The sequence below is a fragment of the Peromyscus californicus genome, unplaced genomic scaffold (assembly GCF_007827085.1).
Source record: "Peromyscus californicus insignis strain IS unplaced genomic scaffold, ASM782708v3 Scaffold_2__1_contigs__length_46816999, whole genome shotgun sequence".
NCBI lineage: Eukaryota > Metazoa > Chordata > Mammalia > Rodentia > Cricetidae > Peromyscus > Peromyscus californicus.
This window is the reverse complement of record NW_026294540.1, coordinates 13462653-13490473: the sequence shown is the minus strand read 5'-3', so window position 1 is coordinate 13490473 and position 27821 is coordinate 13462653. Positions and strand designations below refer to the sequence as shown.

At 46.8% G+C, this 27821-nt stretch overlaps 1 protein-coding gene across 1 annotated transcript; it reads right to left on the bottom strand.

Annotated features, from left to right (window-relative positions):
* Nucleotides 1–387: 387 nt before the first annotated feature.
* On the bottom strand, nt 388–23058 carry Orai1 (ORAI calcium release-activated calcium modulator 1). Its single transcript, XM_052755366.1, has 2 exons — nt 22515–23058; nt 388–1514 (listed from the first exon to the last, which is right to left on the bottom strand). The coding sequence occupies exons 1-2, from the start codon at nt 22827–22829 to the stop codon at nt 912–914; spliced, it is 918 nt and encodes a 305-aa protein (XP_052611326.1). The 5' UTR covers nt 22830–23058; the 3' UTR covers nt 388–911.
* Nucleotides 23059–27821: the final 4763 nt, after the last annotated feature.

The following is a 27821-nucleotide window of genomic DNA, read 5'->3' as shown; positions in this document are numbered from 1 at the left end:
CCTGAAGCTGAAATTAGTCTTTTGTTTTGTTTATTTGTTTGTCTTTTAAGACAGAGTTCCTCTGTGTGGCCCTGGCTGTCCTGGATCTCGCTCTGTAGACCAGGCTGGCCTTGAACTCACAGAGATCCACCTGGCTCTGCTTCCTGAGTGCTGGGATTAAATGTGTGCGCCACCACCGCCCGGTTCCTTTCTCTCCATTTTTTTTTTTTTTTTTTTTTTTTTTTTTTTTTGGTTTTTCGAGACAGGGTTTCTCTGTGTAGCTTTGTGCCTTTTCCTGGAACTCACTTGGTAGCCCAGGCTGGCCTGGAACTCACAGAGATCCGCCTGGCTCTGCCTCCCGAGTGCTGGGATTAAAGGCGTGCGCCACCACCGCCCGGCCTTTCTCTCCATTTTTAAAAAGATTGTTTAGTGGCTCACCTGACTGGGACATCCTATCGGGCTGCCCAGGCCCAACAAACATAAGACATGAGGAAGAGGTGTCCTTTGTGAGTATATTTTATGCCACACACACACACACACACACACACACACACACACACACACCACACATTCACCCTCACACACACACACACACACACCAGGAAGGAGGCTGAGGACGACAGGACAGGAAGCATCCGGGTGGCACTGATGCGGAGGAGGAGAACGGACAAAGAGAGCATCTGTCCCCCCCACCCCCCCACATCCTACCAGGAGGGGGACCCAGAGCTGGAAGAACAGAGAGTGCTTATTCCCACAGAAGAAAGTCTCAAAGTGCAGTGATTTTTTTTTTTTTTTTTTTCTTTTTTAAAGCCTCTTCCCTGCACACCGAGCCCTGGTGAAGCCCAGCTGCCCGCACAGGCCGTCCTGTAGACGGGGCCAGGACAAGGTCATGGGTGGGGAAGGGCGCAGGGCCAAGTGGAGAAGGTGCGGACTCAGGCGTAATGCGTGCCGGGTGTTAGAGAATGGTCCCCTCTGTGGTCCAGCTGGTCCTGCAAGCGGGCAAACTCGGCCAGCTCGTTGAGCTCCTGGAACTGCCGGTCCGTCTTATGGCTGACCAGTGAGCGGTAGAAGTGAACAGCGAACACAATAAAGACCAGGCCGCAGGGGACCATGATGGCCGTGGAGGCAATGGCCGCCGCCTCCCCGGGGGTGATGCCGCCGCTGCTGCTGTTGGCCAGGGCGGCGGCTTCCGCAGGGGGCTTGGTGGGGCTTGGCTGCCCCGACTGTTTCTTGAGGGGTAAGAACTTGACCCAGCACAGCAGCACGACCTCCGCCAGGAAGAGCAACGTCCCGATGACGGTGGAGAAGGCCCACGCCAGCTCGATGTGCCGGTGCATGCGCTCGTGGGGAGACTCTTTGACCGAGTTGAGGTTGTGGACGTTGCTCACAGCCTCGATGTTGGGGAGGATACAGGTGCTGATCATGAGTGCAAAGAGGTGGACGGCCACCAGCACCGTGGTGCAGGCACTGAAGACAATGAGCAGCCCCGGGGGATAGTCATGGTCTGTGTCCAGCTGGACTTCCACCATCGCCACCTGGGAGAGGGGAACAGGGAAGTGAGTGGCGTGCCAAATCCTGTTTCTCTTCCCACCAGACCCGTCCCTCCACCTCTCCGATTCTCGGTCTCTGGGAATGATGAAGCCTACCCACTCTGGGTAGAGAAGTAGCAAAAACTACTGATGAGGAGAGCGAGAGCAGGAATCCATTAGCTGTGTGTCCTTAGGAAGTCAGTGTCTCCGAGCCTTACCGTATATAGGAAACAGGTGTGACCTATTAATTCACAGAATTATTTTAACAAGAGAGTTCTCGGGGTACAGTAAGCATCTTCCAAATGGGAACGCTGCCACTGTCAGTATGGACCATAAATAGTGAAGATGTTACAGTAAAAAGTGTATCATGCATACTGTATGTGTGTGTGTGTGTGTGTGTTTTCTGGGTGTCTCTGGATAGCCCTGATTGTCCCAGAACTAACTCTGTAGACCAGGCTAGCCTCGAACTTAGAGATCCACCTGCCTCTAGTCTTGGTGGGCAGTTCTTTCCTTCTATCATGTGGGTCCTGGGGATCAAATCAGGTTGTCAATCTTGGCATCAGGCACCTGTACCTGCTTAACTATCTCTACAGACCAAGAAAACCTTTAAAAATACATTAAAAAAAAATCGGGCTGGAGAGATGGCTCAGTAATTAAGAGCACTGGATGTTCTTCCAGAGGACCCGGGATCAATTCCCAGCACCCACATGGCAGCTCACAACTGTCTGTAGCTCTAGTTCCAGGGGATCTGACACCTTCACACCAACGCACGTAAAATAAATTTATTAACCACTGAGCATCGTGGTGGCACATGCCGTTAATCTCAGCACTCAGGAGGCAGAGGCAGGTGGATCTCTAGGAGTTTGAGGCCGGCCTGGTCTACAGAGCAAGTTCCAGGACAGCCAGGGTTACCCAGAGAAACCTTATCTTGAAGTCAATCAATCAATCAACTACCATCCACTATTCCATTTGGCCCCACACTGTCATATCAAAACAGGACTCTATTTCATGTCCTGCTCTGGGGACAAGGAACAGGTTGGAAGCTGGAGAAGTGGAGGCCTTCTCACGTCACATCTAGGTTCATGCTGAGAACAGAGCGCACAGGCCAACAAGGAACCAAGAGGCTTCTCAGAACAGACTGGCTCAAGCCAGTGCCCCATATCTTGTCCGACTCAACAGCCAGCAAGGCCCAAGGCCATCTCCTCTAGCCCCAGGGCTCACATACCAGCTGCTCCCAAGTTCCTGGAGACTTGAGGATTTGGGGTTACCAGGGGCATACTCTGGAACTGCCACCTGCTCTTTACACCTGGGCCTTGCAAATCACCCTCATGCAAAGGAGCCAGCTCATCAGATTTGGGCAACTGGGTACCTTGCCAGGGTCGGCCCATGTGGGCTGGAGGGTCAAGGGCAGCAAACGGGAAATGACACCATCACCAAGGGAGGCTGGGAATGTAACTCGGTAGAATGCTCGCTTCCCATGCATGAAGGCCTCTGTTCAATCCCCAACACGGCTACACTGTGTGCTGGTTCATGCCAGGAATCTCAGCACTGGGAAAATAGAGGCAAGGGGATGAGAAGTTCAAGGTCATCCTTGGCTCCACAGCGAGTTCAAGGACAGCCGGAGCTACATGAGACTCAGTCTTTAATGAAAAAAATAAAATAAAACAAAATGATGGTAAATGTGGGGGGGGGGGGTGTGATGACGAGTTCATCCATACTAAATACTTGCTTTGTGGGGGCACAGAAAAACCGGTAAAAACGGGTTTTATTAGTATCAGTTTAAAAACCTTCGTTCCTACCCCAGTCTGCTTGCAGTTCTCCCCCTCCTGCTGGAGAGGTAGGCTCAGCTCCAGAGAAGCAGGTCAGAGCCATCCCTCTGTGGAAGACAGAAGGGGTGAGACTAGGGTCAGAGCCATGAGATAGCCCAAGAATCTGGGGACAGGAGTAAAACAGCCCGGTTTATATATTCCTAAGACTTTTCCGGACATTTCAACAGGATTGAAAGGCTTTTGCCTAAGAATTGCCACAACTAGCAAGGATAAGGATGCTCCAGCCTGAGAATTTACAAAACGGTTCAAGTTCATGTAAATTTGGGGCACTGCCATGAGGATTTTGACCGTTGTTTAAGATTTCCCGCTGGCCGAATGCCAACCCTGAGAATTATTCTGAGCTCATGCGGGCAAGGGAGTTGGGCAGGCAGTACATGCGGGCCAGGGACATGGAACACCACAGCAAGGCAAGGCACATCTTGAGGCTCTGACCTGAGAAGCTGGGTACCCTCAGCAGCAGCACCTCCTGCCACCTCCCCACCCCCATACTTCCTCTTCCTGTTTTGGTCTGCTGTCCCGGAAACTGAGAAAGGACAAGCAGGAGAGGCTGGTGGGGCGGCCTCAGATCCACTTGCTACTTGTCGGCTGGGGTGGAGGGGAATGTGCAGAACTGTTCTGTGGGTCTGGTGTTGGGGGGTGGTTGTGTACTTTCCTGCACCCCAGCAACCTCCAGGTGGCACACTGCCCCCCTTTGTACAGCGTTAAGCACACAGACCCATAACAGAAAGCCAAATGTGAAACCTGGGCCTCAGTTTACACAGCTGGTGACCCTGGACAAGTATTTAAACTCTTCAGTATTCCAGGTTTTGCATCCATAAAATGGAGGCCTGCTTATGATAGGTATGAAGTTCCAGAGTTAGTGAACACAAAATACCCTCTAACATGACCCGACTTAGGATAAACGTATAGAGTATCAATGATTATTAGTTAGCGTTATTGGGGCAGAGGCTATTCCTCAGCAGGAGCATGCTAGCCAGGTGCGGTGAGGCCTTGGGGTCCATGCACATACAGACAGACACACATATGCTCATTACTCTTTAGAATAGGAAACTGAGGCTCAGAGAAATGAGCTCCATTGCAGAAAGGCAGCTAGCGATCCTGCTCTAGGGTAGGGTAGGGGAACTCAGGCAACTCTGAAGCCCGTGTGCTGAGGCACGCTTCCTTCACACTGGTCACTGAGGTTAAACGAGGTTCTGATGTGTAAATGTTTAGCACAGACTCAGCCACAGGAGAAGCTCAATAAATCTTAGTTAAAAAGAAAAAACTGCCGGGCGGTGGTGGCGCACACCTTTAATCCCAGCACTCGGGAGGCAGAGCCAGGCGGATCTCTGTGAGTTCGAGGCCAGCCTGGTCTCCAAAGCGAGTTCCAGGAAAGGCGCAAAGCTACACAGAGAAACCCTGTCTCGAAAAACCAAAAAAAAAAGAAAAAAGAAAAAACAAAGAGCTAGATGTGGAAGGGGAAAGGGCGAACTCCCCAGGCCTGCACACTAGTCCTCACTAGGGGCCTCTTTCTGAGACAGCATTAGCTCCCAATGCGGACGTCAGGGAGAAGTGTATTCCACCCAAGACCCGGCCAAGCCACCGTGTCCGCAGGACAGCGTCACCAGGGCCGTAAAACCTGGCTGAGGCACACGTGGTCTAGGGGCACCAAGAGTAGGTATCCTGACAGCCTTGGGCTGAGGGAAGGCTGAAGTCCCCAAGGAAGAGGAAGGGCCTGCTGCTGTGCTCCGGAAGAAACCCCATTACCCTCATCTACCCATTCCTGGAAGTCCACACACAGGCTGGCAGGATGCACCATGGCCACATGTAGGACCAAGTTCAACGCCACAGGGCTACATGCAAGAAACGCTTCTGAATGAGAAGGGGTGGAGGGCATAAATCATGAACTCTGATGAAAACTATTCATGGGCACAAGAGTCATCTTCCAGAATGAGCCCCGCTAGGGATATGTCCCTCAGGGTCAGGAGAGTAAGTCAGGGGAGGCCTGGCAGGAGCTGGCAGCTGACATCCGGGGGCCCCAGCACTGTCCCAGGGAGATCTCATCAGATCAGATTGCATGCCGCTTCACAAGGTAAATATAGCAGAGAGCAGGGCTGTTAACCCAAAATAAACAGCTCCTAGCCAGCCAGCAGGCCTCCACAAACCCCACTGTACAGGGCCTAACGGCCCAGAAGGTGAAAAACTACAGGCCCCGACTCACACTAGTCTACAGACCCTCACAGGAGATATTGGGGATCCTAGATCTGAAACAAGGGCTAAAGATTACTGATCTGATCATGTGGATGCAAGGCCCAGCCAGGCCCGTGCCCACCTCACTTCTAGAATACCAACCGCCTTTCTACCTCCCTGTTGGGCTCCATGGAGACCCTGAGCACCTGGCATTCCTGATACTCTTCAGAGAGCCTCCTCCCTTGCCATGCCCAACCCCTCTACCCACAGTGGGAAACCCGGCTTTCTTCTTCCAAGCTCCTCTGGTTCATTCTACAGTTATCCTATAGATAGCCGTAGCCTTGGGGAGACCCCCAAGTCTCCGTCACGTGGGTTTCACCGAGTGGTCTGCACTTGCTAACTTCGTTCCAGATGCAGACCATCTATTGAGAGAGATCTGAATCCAGCCCCGTGGTTTATAAACTCTCTTGACCACGACAGTCCAGTACTCCAAATGTCTCTAAAAATAGACATGCACTCTTTTATGAAGCGGAAACTAAAGTTTCACTAAACACCATTTACTCTTGAAGCCTGCTGATGCAGTCTTGCGCTCACTCCTTCCCCCTCCCCTTTCTTTTCATATTAAACATTTTATTGTGAATTCCTGAGATGGCGGTTATCTCCTCCCATTCTGAGGGAGAAACAATACTGTAGCAAAATCACTGGGATATCAAACGCTGTCCCAATCCCCCACCTCACCCCAGGGCAAGCCCTCCTGACGGGCTGGTCTTCAGTCTTCCTTACTCCAAGAGGGCAGGTACAGAAGGACCATCCCAGGACACTTGGGTCAGGGTGGTATGTGCTGGCCCCCCTGGCTGGCTCCTCAAAAAATGGAGGAGAAACACATCCATTTCTCTGGGAGTGGAGATCTTGGTGACCACACTCATTTTTTGGTTTGGTTTTAGTTTAGTTTTTCCGAGACAGGGTTTCTCTGTGTAGCCCTGGCTGTTCTGGAATTTGGTTTGCAGACCAGGCTGGCCTCGAATTCACAGAGATCCACCTGGCTCTGTCTCGTGAGTACTGGAATTAAAGGCTTTGAGCCACCATGCCTGGCCTCACACTTATTTCTGATCCTTGATAAGGCTGTCACTCCTCTGAGTAAAGGTTTCATCCTGCAGATCCAGCACAATGGGGTCCCCCCACTTTTTTTTTCTTTTTGAGACAGGGCCTCACTTGGTAATTCAGACTGGCTATCTTCCTGCCTCATCCTGCCTCTCTTCACATCTTTTCTTTGGTTGGTGTTTTAGTTTTAGATTCATTATTTTATGCGTATTTTGAACTTATGTTAGGTGGTGTATGACCTCAGAGGTCAAAAGAGGGTGTTGGACCCCCAAAACTGGAGATAAGGATGGTTGTGATCAGCCAAGTGGGTGCTGGGAATCAAGCCAGGTCCTCTGTAAGAGCAACAAATGTTCTGTTTTACTTTTTTTTTTTTTTTCTGAGACAGGGTTTCTCTGTGTAGCCCTGGCTGTCCTGGAACTCACTCTGCAGACCAGGTTGGCCTCGAACTCAGAGATCCACCTGCCTCTGCCTCCCGAGTGCTTGGATTAAAGGTGTGTGCCACCACTGCCCAGCCATGTGTTTTTTAATCACTGAGCCAGCTCTCCAGCATCCACACTTAGGTGTTTTTGAGACAAGGTCTTGCTATGTAGCTCAGGCTGGTTTCAAACTCATGGTTCTCCCATCTTGGTTTCCTGGGTGCATGCTGAGCACTTTTTCTTTGTGGTGCTGTTATTCAAACGTAGGGCATTGTGCCTGCTAGGCAAGCGTTGTGTAACTGAGCTACATCCCCAAGCAACCCTTTAACTTTTCTTTGGTACATTCAGAAAAACAAGAACTGTTTTTTTTTTCCTTTTTCAAGACAAGGTCTTAGGTATGGCAGATTGGCCTCATATTCACTATATAGCTAAGGATGACCTTGAACTTCTGATCTTCCTGCCTCTAGCTCTCAAGTGCTAGAATGACAGACATGAACCCCAATGTCCATCTTTCTTTTTTTTTCACTTTTTCAGACAAGGTTTCTTCTCTGTGTAGTACTGGCTGGCCTCTGCCTGCCTCTGCCTCCCGAGTGCTGGGATTAAAGGCGTGTGCCATCACCGCCCGGCTTAGCCTCACCTTTTAACTATTCTATTTTTTATTTTTAGGTGTGCTTCTAATGACATGATATCTTTTTTTTTGTTTTTGTTTTTGTTTTTGAAATAGAGTTTTTCTGTGTAGCAGTCCTAGCTGTTCTGGAACTGGATTTGTAGACCAGGCTGGCCTCAAACTCAGAGATCCTCCTGCCTTTACCTCCTGAGTGCTGGAATTAAAGGTGTATGCCACTACCACCGGCTGACATGTTATTTTATTGGAATGTATATATTATTTATAAAAATTCACACAAGGCTGGGGGTATCGGTGCATGATTTTAATCCCAGCACTCTGAGGTAGAGGCAGAGGCAGGTAATCTCTATGAGTTAAAGGCCAGCCTGATCTACATAGTTAGTTCCAGGCTAGCCAGGGCTACATAGTGAGATCCTGTCTCTAAACTAAACAAATAAAAATTAGTAAGGCTGGCACTAACAAGTTTTAGTCGAGTATGGAGACCAAAGTTCAGGCCAGAGGCTGATCAGCCAGGGCCCTCAGATCGCTGCTTTATATGATGTTTTATAGGCCTTCACCCCTCTATTGACCCATTCATTTACATATCATTTAAGGCCAATGACAGAGTGCAATAGTTACCTGGAAAACCACACTGCCCTGAGAGAGAAAGTTGGCTGACCCTAGGTTAGACCAATACTCCCTAAAGAAGATTATCAAATAACAGCCTCACACAAGAATCCTTCCTAAGAGGGAGGGAGACTGTTCAAAGTCTAATGACACATGAATGAAAATGCCATAATGAGGGCTGGAGAGATGGCACAGTGGTTAAAAGCACTGACTGCTCTTCCAGAGGCCCTGGGTTCAATTCCCACCAACCACATGGTAGCTCACAACTGTCTGTAACTCCAGTTCCAGGGGAACCCAACACCCATGGCAATGTACATAAAGAACAAATAAATTTTTTAAAATGCTATAATGAAATCCATCACTTTGTATAACTTAAAAATAACAACAAAAAACAAAAACAAAAACAAAACTTTTCTCACCAAGTGTGGTGACATATGCTTTTAGTCCTAGCACTCAATCCTAGCATTCAAGAGGCAGAGGCAGGAGGATCCCTGAGTCTGAAGCCAGCCTGGTCTACAGGGTAAGTTCCAGAATAGTCAGGGCTACACAGAGAAGCCTCCTCTTCTGAACCAGGTATGCCTGTATCCCAGCACTCAGGACACTGAGGCAGGAGGATTAAGGGTTCCCTGTCAGAATGGGCCATACAGAGACCCAATCTCAAAGAAACAAAAATCCTCTTTAAAAAAACAAAAACATCAACACTGTCTGGCTGTGGTCCTATCTGTCTGAAATGTCGCTTTCTAGAAGCACATTAAAAGACCCTCAGGCCGGGTGGTGGGGGCACATGCCTTTAATTCCAGCACTCGGGAGGCAGAGCCAGGCGGATCCCTGTGAGTTCGAGGCCAGCCTGGGCTACAGAGTGAGATCCAGGAAAGGCGCAAAGCTACACAGAGAAATCCTGTCTCAAAAAAAAAAAAAAAAAAAAAAAAAAAAAAAGGCCCTCTATGGTGATATTTTATTTGTATTAAAATGTTATTTGTATGTTAATAAATAAAGTTGCCCGGGGGTCAGAGCTATTAGCAAGCCATAGGAAAGCAGGGCAGTGGTAGCGTATGCTTGTAATTCCAGCACTTAGTAGGCAGAGCTGGGTAAGTCTCTGTGTGTTCAGGGATACAGCCATTATTGGATACACATGCCTTTAATCTTAATACCAATCATGGAAAACCTGGAGGCCTATACAGACAGGCTGTGAGGAGGCGGTCATGTGGTTGGGTTTACAACCAATGAGAAGGCAGGACAGGAACTCTATATAAAGACTTTAACACAGGGGTAGCTCTGGTTCGGAGAGGTAGGACCACTGCAGGAGGAAGGGTAAGGTTTTGGCTCTTGGCTCTGACCTCTTGGCTTTCTTCTTTGCATTGGTTCTGTGTTTATTGTTTGATGGGAAGGTTGGATACATCTACATTTGGCGCCCAACGTGACAAGAATTCATTAAAAACCGATTGGCTTGGCTTGGCGGCAGGTCCGGTTTCCAGCCTGGGCGGCCCGGCTGCCTAGCTTGGGCCCAGGCCTGACTGACCCGCAACTCAGACCTGCCCTGCTGAACTCGGCTCAAGCGGCTACACTTTCTCTCTCTCTCTCTCTCTCTCTCTCTCTCTCTCTCTCTCTCTCTCTCTCTCTCTCTCTCTCTCTCGCTGGATTCACACCTCGAACACCAGGTGGCTGTGAAATTCCCTGGGATTCTACTGTTCTACCCAGACTTGGTAAGTCAATTAACATATCTATTTAAAAGAGAATTTTTTTCTACATTAAAAAAAAAAATGGGCTTTATGTGTACATTGGAAGAAAATTGGGCTTTGTTTGAAATTTTAGGCACTCTGACAATGGAACAACTATATGAAAAGATTAATATTGATCGAATTATTCAGTTTATTACTTTTCTTATCCTCATTTTACTATTTAAAAAGATCGTCAACTTAAGTGCCAGGATAACAGTCTTAGAAAAACTTGTTAAACCGGTAAAAATGAATTATAGAGAAATTCAAATTCAGACAGAAGAAATAAATAGTGAAGTTGTTTCAAAATTGGATCGTAAGGTTACAGAAAGAAAGCCAGTTTTCACACAATCACCCTTAATTTATCCAGTAGCCGTACAGCAGCTACCTGATGAAGAGAATGAACAAAATACTTGGGTTCCAGTTGAAATGTTAGACTTACGAAGATTTAAGGAGGCAATAGCATCTTATGGCATGCACTCCCCATATGTAAAGCAAATGTTAAACACCTGGTCAACTTGTAATAGGATTATACCAAAGGACTGGCGGGAATTGGCACAGGCTGTTCTTGAACCCGGACAAAATCTCCAGTGGAAAATGTGGTTCAGTAATGAGGCTAAAAATATAGAAAGACAATGGAGGGATAGCGGAATACAAGTCTGCCAGGATCAGCTTATTGGCGAAGGCCAATATGCTTCAGTACAAACACAATGTTCATATGATGTCCAAACCCTACTTCTATGTAAAACGGCAGCTTTGAATGCATGGGACAGAGTTGAAGAACCAGGAAAAAAAACTGAGTCATTTACAAAGGTTATACAGGGCCCCAAAGAATCTTTCACAGACTTCTTACAAAGATTGACTTCAGCAGTACAAAAAATGGTCCCGAATTCAGAGGCTAGTCAGATAATAATTGAATCTTTGGCCTTTGAGAATGCAAATGCAGCGTGCAAAAGAATAATTAGGCCGTTAAAGGCAAGATCTGCACCTTTGGAAGATTGGATTAGAGATACAGTTAATGTAGAGGCTTATGACCATGATGATATGTGGGTAGGAAAAGCAATTTCAAAAGGTTTGAGCAATGTTAGATGTTTTGGATGTGGAAAGCAAGGACATTTGAAAAGGGATTGTAAACAGGTCATTCCTAGAAATGTTTATTCAAGGAACACTGGCAACAGAATGCCCCTTCCTTCTGGAGTATGCAGAAGGTGTGGTAAGGGAAAACACTGGACTAACGAATGTAGATCAACAAGGGACAGACAGGGTAACCCTCTGCCTCGACCTTCGGGAAACTCCCAGAGGGGCCTCAGGCAGGCCCCCACAGTAAATCCAGTTCAAACCTTTCCTGCAGTTGTAGAGGAAACCCCTACTCAAAGCAACTAAATAACCAAATGTCTATTGGAATAAATCATGTTAGTCGAGATGATGAAACAGAGAAAATAGGAAATACAGGAAAAAACATAAAGAAAATTTTTTGGCAAACTTCTATTAATGAACAAAGACCAAAACTAACAATAAAAATAAATGGTGTTTTGTTGTCTGGTCTGGTAGACACAGGTGCTGACATTACCATAATTGCACCAGAATTTTGGCATCCAACTTGGCCTCTTCAGGAGGTAAACATTCAACTCTTAGGAATTGGGACATTATCTAGAGTGAAACAAAGTGTAAGATGGCTTGAATGTATAGGTCCAGAAGGACAGAAAGGAAAATTAAAACCATATATGGCTAACATAGCTATGAACCTGTGGGGTCGAGACTTGTTACAACAGTGGAATACTCAGATTAATATCCCTCCAATCTCAGAAACAAATCATAAATTAGTACATGTTTCTGAGAGAAATATTAAAAGATATTATTCTAATGAGTGCTCACCAGCCATCCATGTCATACAAGAACAGGGCACAACAACTGATAATCTTCCAAAAACATTAACAGCTCTACCTTTAAAATGGTCAACAGACAAGCCTGTATGGGTTCAGCAATGGCCTTTAACAACAGAGAAACTCCAGGCTTTACAAGAGCTGGTGGAAGAACAGTTAAATGCTCATCATATTGAAGAATCAACCAGCCCTTGGAATTCTCCTGTATTTGTTATAAAAAAAAAATCTGGTAAATGGAGAATGGTAACAGACCTTAGAGCAATTAACAAAGTAATTCAGCCAATGGGCTCTTTACAATCTGGAATTCCTTTACCTACTCTGTTACCAAAAGGCTGGCCTCTCATAGTTATTGATTTAAAAGACTGTTTCTTTTCAATACCCTTACAAGAAAAAGACAGAGAAAGATTTGCTTTCACAGTGCCTACTTATAATAATTCTCAACCGGTTAAAAGATTTCAATGGAGGGTTCTCCCACAGGGAATGTTGAATAGCCCAACTTTGTGCCAATATTTTGTAAAACAGCCATTAGAAGTGGTACGTAAAAAATTTCCTAAATCTATAATTTATCATTATATGGATGACATTTTATTAGCTGATTCAAATGCAGATACTTTAGAAAGAATGTTTGAAAAAGTAAAGAAAATTTTGCCTTGCTGGGGATTACAAATTGCTTTAGAAAAGGTACAAAGAGGAGATTCTGTTAATTATTTAGGATATAAAATAGAACTTCAAAAAATTAGACCTCAAAAAGTGCAAATTAGGAGAGATCGACTACAGACTCTTAATGACTTTCAAAGATTATTTGGAGACATTTCTCATCTAAGAACTATTGTTGGGGTAAAAAATGATGAACTGAATAATTTGTTTAAAACCTTAGAAGGTGATAAGGACTTAAATAGTCCAAGAGAATTATCACCTGAAGCTGAGAAAGAATTGGCCTTGGTAGAAAAGAAAGTACATGAAGGGCACGTAGATCGTATTGATCCAAAGCTGGATTGCATTTTGGTTATTTTACCTTCTAGGCATTCCCCAACAGGAATATTAATGCAAAGGGAAGATATTATATTGGAATGGATATTTTTACCAAATAAACCAAATAAAAAATTAAAAACTTATGTGGAAAAAATCTCTGACTTGATTTGGAAAGGAAAATTGAGACTTCGTCAATTAGCAGGAATAGACCCAGCAGAAATTGTCGTACCTTTAACTAAGGAGGACATTGAAAAATTATGGATAGAAAATGAAGCTTGGCAAAAAGCTTGTAGTAATTTTTTGGGAGAAATTAACAGCAAATATCCCAAAAGCAATAGAATTGATCTTATAAAGAGAGCTGATTGGATCTTGCCTCAAATTGTGAGGAAAAAACCCATATCTGGAGTTCGTACATTTTATACAGATGCCAACAAACAAGGAAAGGCAGGTTACAAATCAGAAAATTTAAGTAAAGTGGTTCAAAGTCCTTATAATTCAGTTCAAAAATCAGAATTGTATGCTATTCTGTTGGTATTAATGGATTTTTCAGAACCTCTCAATATAGTAACTGACTCTCAGTATGCTGAAAGAGTAGTATTACATATTGAGACTGCAGAATTTATCCACGATGCTTCAGAATTAACTTCATTATTTATTCAGTTACAAGATACAATCAGAAAACGGAGTCATCCTTTATATATAACTCACATCCGATCCCATACTGGTCTGCCAGGCCCTCTAGCACAAGGCAATGATGAGATTGATAAATTATTGATAGGAAATGTGCTGGAGGCCTCAGAATTTCATAAAAAACATCATGTAAATAGTAAAGGTTTAAAAAAGGATTTTTCCATAACCTGGCAACAAGCCAAAGAAATAGTAAAGAAATGTCCTACTTGTTCCTTCTACAATCAAACACCATTACCAGCAGGATGTAACCCAAAGGGTACTCAGAGGAATGAAATCTGGCAGATGGACGTGTTTCACTTTGCAGAATTTGGAAAACTGAAATATGTACACCACACTATCGATACTTATTCAGGATTTCAATGGGCAACTGCTTTGAGTTCTGAAAAAGCTGATTCTGTAATCACTCATTTGCTAGAAGTTATGGCCATTATGGGTATACCTGCACAAATCAAAACTGATAATGCTCCATCATATGTCTCTGTTAAAATGAAACAGTTTTTTGCTTATTATAATATAAACCATGTTACAGGTATACCACATAATCCTACAGGTCAAGCAGTTATAGAAAGATCAAACAGAACTCTAAAGGATATGCTAAATAAACAAAAAGGAGTAACAAAAACCCCCAGAAATAGACTACATAATGCTCTATTAACTTTGAATTTTCTCAATGCCAATGAGAAAGGAACAACAGCTGCAGAGAGACATTGGATAATAGAAAAAACTACAGAATTAAATCAACCTATATACTTTAAGGATGTGCTGACCTCAGAATGGAAACCAGGGTATGTGTTACGTTGGGGACGAGGTTTTGCTTTTATTTCTACAGGAGAAGATAAGCTGTGGGTACCATCAAAATTGATAAAGGTTCGATTTGAACAAGAGAGACCTCTTAATTAGAGGAGGTGATAGTTCATCAACTATCGTAAACATCCAATTTAAACTAACTTACACCAGTAACACATGCCTTTTCATTTAATCAGATAACTTGTCAAAAAGGAACATCCCCAAAAAACCTTGGGGAAAGGTTTTTGTTTTTGTCTTTTAGGAGAATGAAGGTTAACGAATTTGAAGAACACTGGACAAATGAGACAACTGAAGAAAAGGAACAAATCATCTATCCTAAGAAACAGAGTGAAATGGCGTATGGGTATGTTATCTAAAAAAATTTTATGTCTTCCTAAATGTTTGTTTCTGCTTTTCTTTAAAGATTTAACACTATTTAACTTCTAATAGTCCCAGTTCAATTAAAATTTAAAGCTGACTTTGGAGTTGGAGAATGGCTCTCTCCTTCTTTAAACTCAAGCATGTTGTTAAAAGGAAAATGCAAACTCCCTGTATCATGCCAGAGGAAAAGAGCCATCTTCTGCTATGGGACAGGAGAAAAGCCAAATTAATTAAGGGACTATTCTATTACGAATCTCAACTCTTTGATTCTATTCTGATTCTTTAAACTTTTCTTAAAGTATGAATTTTATATCAAAATTTACAAGATCAATATATATAGATATATATACATTTTAAACTTTGTTAAGATATAAATGGTCATATAGAGTACTAATTCTAAAAAGTCGCATATATAGTCTTTGTGTTCGAGTCTCTTATCAGTTTTTTGCAGGAAATCACGGTTAGGCCTAACATCAACTGAAGTCTCCAGGAAGAAGATGGGGCCCCACAACAACAACAATTCCACGTGGACAATAATAACATCACTAAGCTGACAAACATCATCTACAGATCAGCTTTGAACTACAAAGTGCTCAGAGCAATTTTGAGAAGAGCTAGCTGAGATGATCCAGTCTCAAAGACTACTTGAATAAGGATTTGAGATAAACCCTGAATTTTGGCATTATACACAGACTGGATAACGAAGGATATATTTACCTTTCCTAGAATTTGACAATTAACCTAAAATTTTTCTTTCAGGATAAAGATACCTTCGCCCATACCCAGCAGGAAGCAATTTCAAGAATACGATGCCCACATTCCCAAAGAGGTGGTGTGGGGCGGTTGGTTTTTTTGGTCTTTTAATGGGTTTTGGGTCTGGGATAATTTTCATTGATTAGGGGGGTTGGTTACAAGTTGTTGTCAAGGGTTAGGAAAAAGGCTAAGCAAAGGAGATTAGATTTAAGGTTCTTATTAAAAAAAAAAAAAGAAAGAAAAGAAAAATGTAAATACTTTACATTGGATTGGATTGTTTTATATTGTATACAAATTATATATATTGAAATTGATATTGTTAGAAAATGTTATATATATTTTTCTAATTGTACCGTTCATCTAACAATGTAATGCAATTTTCTGATCCTTGAATGTTATTACCAACTATTAGGATATAAAGAAATGAAAGTTAGTAGTTAGATATTATAATAGAACTTGTAGTTATATTAGGTATGTTTTCAAGATTGAGTAGATATATTTTAGATAGACAGGTTATCTTCAAACCCTTCAGAGATCTACAGAATATGGCATTTAAAATGTTTTAATAACTTAGAAAATTTTTCTTTTTTGTTATGACTATGAGACATGTCGACTCCTGGCAGTACCAATCTACTTCAGAGAAAATATGGGCATTGAAGAAACTGCATATGGAGTTAACTTTCATTGTGGCAAAAGTTAGCCACTGGACAACAAAGTATCCTCGAATCAACAGGACAAAATGGACAAACAGGACATAAAACAAAGGATTACTGATTCTTGCCAAAACAAGTGTGGTTATGGCTTTATCAAAAGGCATCTTCAGAGGCCAGGACAATATGGCACCATCTCTGAAGTGGCCTTCGCAATTCGAAAAAGGTACAGTGCCCTTTTCTTCGAAGGCAGCTGAACAGGCAGTGGGCCGATGGCCTCTGATGTGCAATGGAACAGCAGCTGAAACAGTTATTCTTGAAGAGTAACTAAGCTCACGCCTCTCAATAGTAGACTGGCATTTGATGGAGGGATATGGAGAAGAATGGGATGCTGAGATGAAGCCATATATACACAGCCAGGAAGAATGGACAGCTGAGTTGGAAAACCATCAGCAATTTCCAGAATTTGAAATCCTGAATCATGACATGACACTGGTGGAATTCAGGTGTTTCTGGTACATGGACTACTCTCACTCAATGTGAGGTTGAACTGTTGACCTTGTGTACATCCTGCTTCACAAATGAGTCTGTCGGATATGCTGGGCCTATAGGCTGAAGATGATGCCCCAGCACTTCGGAGAAACCTCAGGTGACTGTCCAGACAGCTGTCTGTTTCTGTCAACTCACAAATTTTTTGGAGGTTGCTTATGTGCACTTCCTGTTTTTATTTTTGTTAGCTAATATTATTTCCTTCTTGGGTCTCTGAGGGAGTTGAAGATTAGTTAGTTATAGTTGAAGGTTAGTTAGTTATAGTTGAAGATTAATTAGGATACATTTTGAACTTACCAAAATAGGATAGATAATGAAATTATTTTCTCTGAATTTGTCAAATACAAATGGACTAGACATTGTTTAGGTATTTATTACTTGTATATATTGTATATAGTTATTATCCTTTTGTATATAGTTTTTCTTATATTAGTTATAAGCTTTTTCTTTTTTTTCCTTTTTATTAAAATAGAAAAGGGGAAATATGGTGATATTTTATTTGTATTAAAATGTTATTTGTATGTTAATAAATAAAGTTGCCCGGGGGTCAGAGCTATTAGCAAGCCATAGGAAAGCAGGGCAGTGGTAGCGTATGCTTGTAATTCCAGCACTTAGTAGGCAGAGCTGGGTAAGTCTCTGTGTGTTCAGGGATACAGCCATTATTGGATACACATGCCTTTAATCTTAATACCAATCATGGAAAACCTGGAGGCCTATACAGACAGGCTGTGAGGAGGCGGTCATGTGGTTGGGTTTACAACCAATGAGAAGGCAGGACAGGAACTCTATATAAAGACTTTAACACAGGGGTAGCTCTGGTTCGGAGAGGTAGGACCACTGCAGGAGGAAGGGTAAGGTTTTGGCTCTTGGCTCTGACCTCTTGGCTTTCTTCTTTGCATTGGTTCTGTGTTTATTGTTTGATGGGAAGGTTGGATACATCTACAGCCCTCAGATGTTTCATTAGAGAAATCAGCTGATTTACATTTTAACTTCACATTCCGTTTTCTTCTGACTATTCTCTCTCACTACCCAGTGTACATCAACAGAGAGCTGCCTTGGGAAGCTTACTTCAGAACAGTTTTTTCCTTACCAGTCAGGGACCCATCCAGGGGAGGGAGGGCCCCTCACTGTTCCCAGCTGAGAATTCCAGAAACATGCCGCAGGCACTTCTGAAGTTTCACAAAAGGCTTCTCTGCTAGGCGGACATCAACCTCCTCTTGGGACATTCAGCCGAGTTCCATTTATACACAGCCCAGCATACAAATCTTGCATGCTGAATTGGGCATCTGGCAGACTCCAAGGGCCTGGTTATCAACCAGCTAAGGGGGGGGTATTGGCAAGAATGGGGTAGAGGAGAAAAGGCTCGAAATTAGACACACCAGAACTTGAGCCCAACTAGCTGGTGATCTGAGCCCTAAGAGCCCTCGGGCCCCTGTGTGGATCTCATTCTTTTAAGAGCTTCTGTGAGGTTTAAACAAGCATGAAAGAAGGGCCCGGCGGTGGTGGCGCACGCCTTTAATCCCAGCACTCGGGAGGCAGAGACAGGTGGATCTCTGTGAGTTCGAGGCCAGCCTGGGCTACCTACTACCCACACACGAGTTCAAACTAAACAGCCAATCAAGGCTTGTTTAAGACAAGCTCTCACTCTGTACCTGTGGCTAGCCTGGAACTCACTCTGTAGACCAGGCTGGCCTCAAACTCACAGAGATCCACCTGCCTTTGCCTCCTGAGTGGCTGGGCTTGAAGGTGTGCGCCACCATGCCCAGCTACCACAGTGACCGATGTGTGGCACAATGCCCGCCACACCAGACTCCCTATCTTTCCCTGAAGATCCAGTTCCTCCGGCTAGGCTCTTCTCCAAACCTCTCCCCACCATCCTCAAGGCTCAGTTGGGATCACATTCTTCCAACTCAGCTAACCGTTCCACGGCAGCCCCCACACCATGGTAACTAGGGTAAACAAGTCTCCTAGAGACCGAAGCAGGCTATTAGAATTTTGCAAACACCAACCGACCGAATCCTCACACCCAACGGGGCTGCTGTTATTATTACTTCATTTTGCAGGTGAGACAACTGAGATTCAAGGAGACTAAGTGACTTCCCCTAGACTTTACAGTCTGAAGAGGCTTGGCTGAGACTGGCATCGGAGCTGGATAGATGTAGTCCCTGTTCCCTCTTTTCCTATTCGAGAGCTTCTGGGCTCTATGCCCTTACCATTCTCTGACTCTTGTTCCCTCTCTGTGCCACTCAGAAGGCTACGGTTGCTTTCCCAACCAGTGACTTCATTGAGGCAGGTCGTTCATCGGGGACGACCATGCTTGTAAAAAGAAGACCAATGACACTTGTGAGCATTTTACACCATGGCCAGCCTAGTTCAAGAGCCTTATCAACTCCAGCATTAATGATCACTTCTGGGGATTAGTACCGAGCGGTAACAGGAGCTTCTTGCTCATCTCCAGGCTCCCTGACCTCCCCGAGTATGTCATAAACCCCCAATAATGTCTCATGACTTGGGTGCTTCCTTCCAACTCACTTTCCCAGAAATCTCAGCCAACTTCTGAACCTGCTCTGGAACCCGGAACAAAAAGGGGCTGGCGGGCAGAACTTGAGGAGGAAGATAATCCAAAAATAATTGATCCCAGGTTATGGAAAGCATTTTGTTTACTGCACCAGGCTGACCTTCCCAATTATCGTCCGCTTAGGCTAACGTTACAGCCCGCCCTCCTCAGTGGACCGGACTGCCATGCATGATCACCACAGTCCTGATACAGGGGCAGGGTCGGGCCCAGGCTGTTGAGTGGTAACCTTAGGTACAGACAGCCTAAAGCTAGGCTCCGAGGGACACTCTTGGCTCCAGGGACACTGCAAGATGTACATCTACCCTAATGTTCAGGTTGCTTCATTTTGTATCTGCTGAGTCTCAGTAGCAGACCATAGAAGAACAGGGTACATCATCAGGTCCCAAAATTGCTTGGCTCCCCCATGGGCCCTTGTAATGAAACTTCATTCAAGTCAAGAGAATAGGATCTGCCCACCTCTACCCTTGAGAAAACTAACCTCACAGACACTTACCCTCCTCATGTTACAGGTACCTGGCTGCTCTTCCCTGGTGAAGTCAGGATTGGCTCAATCTCCACCAGCTTTTTGGGAGACTGTCCCTCACCCTCACCTTATGGATAAGCAGGTGAATTTAGCATTCCAGGCACCCTGGCTAACCCTAGAGAGCAAAGATCATGTCAGCTCCTCCGATTTTCCAGGTTTGTAGGAAGGAAGCCCTCTGGGGGCAGGAAGTTAGTTGTGCTGACTCACAAGCCAAGGGAGAGTAATCCAGGAAACTTGTCACTCTGTTACCATGGCATCGGGGTGGCCAGGCACCCCTTCCTCTCTTGAGGCTCACTCAAGGGCTTGGTGTCCGTATTGGGGGCAGGGCACAATCAGACCTCAAGACTCTGCATCCGGAGTTCTTAGGAGTCCGGCTTCATAGCAAGTACTTAGTTATCCTCTCAAAACTGCTGCTCAGCATGGAGGCTGTGCTGGGATTCAACCCTTCCTAGTCTGCAGGGTTTAGGAGATGCCATCGTGGAGCTGAGGAGCCTACTCCACCCAGGCTGAGAAAACAAAATTCCCAGACAGACAGTGTGGACATGCCCACGCCCACGGAAGGTTATTAGTTACCCCAGCCTTCTACAATCCTCCACTGTTTTTAGTGGAGGCCTGACCTCTTACAGAGGAAGAGAATGAGGAGAGAGAGGAGGAAAGTGTCACCCGAAGGAAGAGGAATACAAGCAGTGGCTCCCTTCCACAAAGCGTCAAACTATCTCTTTAGCTTCCAGAGAAACGTTTCGGTTTTGTTGCTCACTCCCCAGGCCGGGTGCCACCTGCCTTTGGCTGGACACTGATCACGGCACTACGGTGACAAGGGGCAAAAGGACCCAAGCAAGAGCCAGTTGCCAGCTGACCTCGGTTCAAGTCCTGTTTACTAGATTAGCTGCGTGGCCTCGGTAAAGCCCCTTGACAAGAAACAGAGCAGACTGCTGGGGAGTGAGCTAAGCCTGCGTAGTGCTTGGTACAAGGTTTAATACTAAAAAAACCTTCTAGTTTAGACCAGGCGGTGGTGGTGGTGCACGCCTTTAATCCCAGCACTCGGGAGGCAGAGGGAGGTGGATCTCTTGAGTTCGAGGCCAGCCTGGTCTAGAGAGAGAAATCCAGGACCGTCAGGACTACCCAGAGAAACTGTCTTGAAAAGAAAAAAAGAATTTTATCATTTTGTCTGAACTACAAACTACAGAGCTACCCCTTTATTGTCCCTCTCTAAGACAAGGTCTTCATAAATAGCCCTGGCTAGAAGTCACTATATAGAACAGGCTGGCCTTGAACTCCTGTCAAGGAGGCAATCCTCCTGCCTCTGCCTCCTGAATACTGTAATTATAGGCCACACCCGACTCGCCCTCTTTCTCCACTAAAGGGCTCCTTCAACTTCATTTTTAAAGTCAGGAGAACTTTTTTTTCCCCCTTCAAAGACAGGGTTTCTCTGTGTAGCCCTGGCTGTCCTGGAACTCACTCCGTGGACCAGGCTGGTTTCAAACTCAGAGATCCACCAGCCTCTGCCTCCCCACTGCCCCGTGGCGTCAGAGGAACTTTTTTTTAACAACAGTTTTTTATTTACCATTTCAGAAATCAAGGTCCAGGGAGAGAAGAGAGACTGATTTGCCTGAGATCGATATGCAAGTGGTATATCTGGGAGGGGTACTTTATATCACCCCCTCTCCTGGCCTTTCCTCTGCAGCCAGGGCACTGTGGGCCTCTGAAGCATTCAGGCTCTCTGCTGCACTGACCCACTTGTTTGCGGAAGACAGGGAGAGACCCAGACACACTCCCTTCCCAAGAAAACACCAAGGGTGCCAGCCACTCCCTTCCTCAAGGCCAAGGGTTTAGCTAATTCATGAGGGGGAGGCCGGAGCGCTGGTGGTGAAGGGGAGGGAGGCAGGCTCCATTGATGCAGGTTGATCTTACCAAAAGATAATGATGTAGTTGTTATGTAGCGCCCTGCCCCAGGCAAACTCAAGATCTCAGGCCTGAAGGTGTCCTTCCCCAGAGTTAACTTCTGGGGCTTAACCTGCAGCCTCCCGGGGCACCTCTTGGAGAGGCTTCTTGTACCACCTTCTTGGGACTAGAGGGGGGAAAATATGTCTACCTCCTAATCTAGCAAGAGCCCCGTTCAAGGGGAACATGTCCCACCCTCCTCCCCCACACCCAGTGACTCAGAGGCAAGTTTCTGGAGAAGAAACTGAGGATGGGGAGTGGCTGTCAACCCCTAGGCTGAGGCTCTTGGAAAATGCGGGGGGGGGGGGGGCGGGGGAGGGCGCATTAAGGGGGAGTGAGAGTGTGTGGAGTACGGGGAGGTGGAAAGTATTAGGAAATCCCCTCCAATATTTGATAAAGAAGCCTTCGTAATACCTTCTGGCCTTAAGTGTGTGGGAGGGCGCGGCACAGGGTAGCTCTCATCTCCATCCCCTGACACCTGTCCTCAATGGGCCAGACCTTTCGCGTTCTCCCTGCTCCCTTGAACACATCACGGCAGGGCAGACTTCTTACATTATCAATTTCAGGAAAGCAACTTTCTTTGGGACCCTAACCTCTCTGCAGCAACAAGGTGCCCGTCTGAAAACACCTGTGCCTGGGTACCTCGGGTCGTCCGCCTTCTCTCCCCTCACAGCTCAGTACCTCTGGCTCCCCTCCGGCGCTTACGACGGCTTATCCCAGCTCTTCCCTTCACCCCAGGCACGCCCAGCCCGCTCCCAACTGTGGGCCCCGTCGGGGCCCCGCGGGCGGGAGCGGCCGAAGCAGGAAGAGGGGAGGAGGGCAGGGCGGCCCGAGCTCACCATGGCGAAGCCGGAGAGCAGAGCCGAGGTCCGGCTGGAGGCTTTGAGCTTGGCGCGGCTTAAGTAGAGCTTGCGCCAGGACAGCGCCTGCATCGAGTGCTCGTTGAGGCTCATCACCTCGGAGTAACTCTGGCCGATCCAGTCCGGGTAGCTGACGGCGGGTGGTGGCGGCAGCGGCGGGGCCCCCGAGGGCTCCCCGTCCCCGCTGCGGCGGCGGCTCCGGCGGCTGCCGCTGGTGCTGCTGCTGCTGCCGCCGCTCAAGGGAAGCTCGGGATTGCTGCTGCTGCTCGGGGGCGGGGCAGGCTCCGGATGCATGGAGTACGCTGCGAAGGCGCGGCTGGCGGCGGGCGCCCGCGAAGGCTGCGGCCCCGGGGTCGCGCCGTACCTCCGCCCGCTCCCACTCGAGTCTGTCTCCCGCGGCCGGACGCACCCGATCCGGAGGCCGAGGCCGTGGCTAACAGAACCGCTCGGCCAAGGTCCCAGCGGCAGCGACCGGAGCCTGCGCGCCGACGGGCGTCCGGTCCCCAGGCCGGCACCTCGGCGCGCGCCGCGATTGGCCGGCGGCCCCGCGGTTATTTGCATACGCCACACCCACTCCGATACCCCCCGCCCACAAAGAGGTGGGCGGTGCCCCGCGCGAGTTACGTGCCCCCCGCGCCGCCTCCGACGGCTCCGCCCACGGCCCCGGGCGCGCCTTCCTGGAAGCGCCCCGCGCTGGCACGACTCGCTTCTCATCTCTGCAGCTGCTCGTGTGGCTTTGCTCCCGGAGCTCCTCGGTCGGGCCATCCGAGGTCACCTCTGGGCGCCTCCTGAGGCCTGTTTCCTCCTTGGAGCAAGGTGGCCAAAGGTCCGTTGGAAAAAGGCCAAGTGGAGGTCTAGAGTTCCGTCAGCGATTATTGTGTGCCTACTGGGTGCCAACACTGTTCCACCAGGCGCTCAGGGTAGGCATTAAATTTGTGATTGAGAGGGACCGAGTCGATCCCGGAGTGGGCATGTGTACCCGTAATCCCAGCACAGGGGAGGCTGAGGCAGGAGGATCACAAGTTTGAAAGAGTGGTGAGTGCCTGTCCCAGAACACAAGAGGGGCAAAATTCCCGGCTCCCTTGCAGCCGACGTTCCAGTAGAAGAGACACAAACACCAATGTGTAAATTATAGTTCAGAAGGCTGTAAATGTGTAGAGAAAAATAATAAAAACGGTTTTTTTTTTTTTAAAAAAAAAAGTGGATAGTAACAGGGTTGTCATTTTGATTTTAGAATGCTAGTCCCCATTTGTATTTATTTTTGAGACTACATAGCCCTGCCTGGCCTGGGACATGTCATCTAGATGGATTTGGATTTACACAGATCCATGCCTCCAGAGTGCAATTCGTGTACTACCACTCCGGGGGCCCCTTCGTGGCATTTTCTACTACTTTATAGGGGCCGACTGTACACACGTTCACACCTTTGGGTCTTCTCTGAACTGAGATTTGGGCCAGCAATGTGAAAAGTCAGGACCTAAGGGGGGGAAAAAAAAAAACCTACCAGTGCAGCGACCACGAGGCAAGGGGGTTGAGGGTGGAGCTCAGGTGAGGTACGGTAGGGACTAAGGAACTGCAGGATGGTAAATCCAAAGCAGCTGGTGAACAGTAATGTCACTGTCTAACTCCCAGCGGCCAGGATGTTTTCTGGCACCTGCTCCCCACTGAAGAAATATTTGTTGACTGAAGACATGTGAGAAAAAAAACAAGTGACAAATTTAGACCCAAGTTAAATCCTAAGCATGTGGCACTCCAGGTCTATGGTGTGATAGTTCACTCTTGAAAAACCACTAGAGGGCAGCCCTCCACCCAACCACATGGTACAAAGAAGGCCTTCCAAGTTTCTGAGATCCCTGGAGGCCTTCCTCCTTAGTCTATAAAGATTGAGAACTTGGAGCCAGCAGGGTGGCACATGCCTTTAATCTTAGCGAGACAAAGGCAGGGCAAGCGGGACTCTATGAGTTCTAGGCCAGCCACTGCTACATAAAAAGACCCCCGTCTCAATAGCAAAATCAAAACAACCACCAAAAGATTGAGGACTTGGAATCTGAAATCTCACCCCACTGGGTTTGTTTTGTAGGGGGGCAATTTTTTGAGACAGAGTCTCACTATGTAGTTTTGGCTGTCCTGGAACTCACCATGTAGACCAGGCTGGGCTCGAACTCACAGATCCACCAGCTTCTGCCTCCCAGGTGCTGGAATTAAAGGCGTGTGCCACTACACCCGGCTTGTACTTATTACTCTTGATTACCATCTGCATCTGGGCTCAAATATCACTTCCAAAAAGACCTTCCCTTTCTGCCTACATAGCCTCATGCTAGGACGTGTCTGGTCACCCTGATATCTCTCCTCGCATAGCTCTGCTCATGATAGCATCTGTGCTGGGTTGTTTTGGTTTTGGTCAGCTTGACACAAGCTAGAGTCATCTGAGAAGAGGGACTCTCAATTGAGAAGATGCACCCGGGCTGGAGAGATGGCTCAGCCGTTAAAGGCTAGGCTCACAACCAAAAATATAAGATGCACCCTTCAGATTGACCACTAGGCAAGTCTGCAAGACGTTTTCTTGATTGATGATTGATGTGGGATGGCCCAACCCACTCTGAGTGTGTCTCTGGACAGATGGGTGGGTAATCCTGGGCTCTATGAGAAGGCAAGCCAGGAATCAGTGTTTCTGTCGGATCTTAGCTTAGTAAGCCATATAAACCATTTTCTCCCCGAGCTGCTTTTGGTCTTGGCCTTTAGCCCGGCAGTGCTAGGACAACCTCTGACATTGTCCAACAGATTTGTGTATTGCTTTGACTCCCACTAAAGCATGAGCAACCTGTACAGTGTGTTCATATAGAAACAGGTTCATGAATAAGGTAACCAATGCCCTTGGGTCCAGAGAAACCGCTTGCTGGAGAGAGGGCCTGAGGTCTAGAGGGGAAAGTTTGGAAACCAGAAAGACCTACTGATTAAGAGCAGCGTCGAGATCTGGCAGTGGTGGGTAGAGGGGCCTCTACAGTGGAGACGGTTTCCTCATTGCCACATCATAACCCCCGCCTCCTCTCCTTATCACGCTGACTTTGAATTTGATTTGGAATCAGCCCATCTGTATAGATGAGAAAACAGCTCAGCATGTAGGTCTGGGTTCAATCCTAGCACCAAAAAAGGAAAACAAAGCAAGAATGAAAATTATCCAGACCTAGGGTGGAGGGAAGGCTCCTAAGCACGGCTGCTGCTGACCCCAAAGTATAGAAGGGCCCATAGTGACCTCTGTCTCCCTTCCCAGATCCATCGAGGATGATGAGTGCCCGCAAAGCCGTCCGTACCTCTACTTCAATACGTCGGAAACTTCGGGCTCTAGTGAGAAAGCGCCGTGTTAAACAATGTGCAACAAGCTGCAGGGGGACAGGGAGGGTTGAACCCCAGGATCCTGATTCATCAGTGTCCCCGAGCAAGCCTGCGGCTCCCTCAGGTCGCCCGAAGGTACGCTTTCAACCTCTGGGGTTGGTATCTGGAAAAAAAAAAGCTAAATCCAATTTTTCTTTTCCAATCAGTTTTGTGCATGAGAGGGTAGAGACCCTCCTGAAAGGAAAAATGGCCAAATCCATTGGGACTAATGGGCATAGCCTGGGCTAATTAAAGACCCCTGCTGCTGCTGCTGCTGCTGCTGCTGCTGCTGCTGCTGTATGAGTCGCCTAGGAGGTAGCAACATCCTCATCCTGTGGATAGAAAAAAAGTTAACACCTGCCAGGCAGGAGTGGAGCTCTCCTTTAGTTCCAGCATTCCGGAGGCAGAGGCAGGTGGATCTCTGAGTTCGAGGTCAGCCTGGGCTACACAGCTAGTTCCAAGCCAGCCTGGGCTACGCAGAGAAACCCTGCGCTGGCTCACTGGTTAAGAGCATTTGCTGCTCTAGTAGAGTATCAGGGTCTGTTCTCCAGCACCCACACAGTGGCTCACAACTGGCTGTTTACTCCAGTTCCAGGAGATCCAACACCCTCTTCCAGCTTCCGCAGACATTTCGTGTACATGGTTGCACATACTTGCTGGCAAAACACTAACTACACATTAAAAACATATAAAATCTTTTAAAAGAAGCCATCTAAGCTATTAGGATTTTAGCAAGTTCTCAGGTGGTTTGGGAACCACTCAACGAGCATCTTTAGCATTTAAGTATTGTGAGTCTGTTATGTGCTTAAGACTTGGACTTTTGTCTGCTCAGTTGCAGTGTGACCTTGGGCAAATGACTCTCAGAACCTTGGTTGTTTAAGGAAACCTGAGACATCACCCTAGCTTGGTGGCTCATGACTCTAACCCTGGCACGTGACAGGCAGGAGTACTGCTGGGAGTTCCAAGCTACCGTTGGCTACATAGTAACCTACCTCTAGGCCAACCTGGGCTATCGAGTCCTAAAAAGATATAGGCTGGAGAGATGGACCAGTGGTTAAAGGCACTTACTGTTCTTGAAGAGGATCTGGGTTCAATTCCCGGCACCCCCATGGTGGTTCACAACCGTTTAATCTCAGTTCCAGGGCATCAGACACCTTCTGATCTCCTTGGGCATACCCATGATGCAAATACACACACACACACACACAAACACACCCCCTCATACAAAAGTAAAACATCTTTTTTTTTTTTGGTTTTTTGAGACAGGGTTTCTCTGTGTAGCTTTGCGCCTTTCCTGGAACTCACTTGGTAGCCCAGGCCGGCCTCGAACTCACAGAGATCCGCCTGCCTCTGCCTCCCGAGTGCTGGGATTAAAGGCGTGCGCCACCACCGCCCGGCCAAAAATAAAACATCTTAAAACACACACACACACATAGACGTCCACTGAAGGGGAATGTGAGGAGACAGGAGGAAGCCAGCTATCTATCAGATCAAGTCCACACAAGGCACCGGAAGCTAGGACAAAAAGCCTGAAACAGACCTTCCTCTAAAACCTTTAGAGAAGGGTATTCCTCCTGACACATTGAGGAGATCAGGTAACATCGGAGCGATATGGCTACAGTTCTTGGCTGCCTTCTGGCCTCCAGAACTGAGACAATAAATCCGTTAACTGGGTGTGGTAGGGCACCCCTGTAATCCCAGAATTTGTGAGGCTGTGGTAGGAGATAAGAGTTTGAGGGCAGCCTGGTCTAGATAATTAGACCTTGTCTTAAGAAAAATAAATAAATAAATGAATGGATCTCTGAACTTTCGTAGATTGCAGTTTTCTTAACAGCAGCCTGAAGAGATTAATCTCGGGACCCTAGAGTGCCCTAAAGAGGAGGCTTTAGCCAACCAGAGAGGTGGAATCCTTAT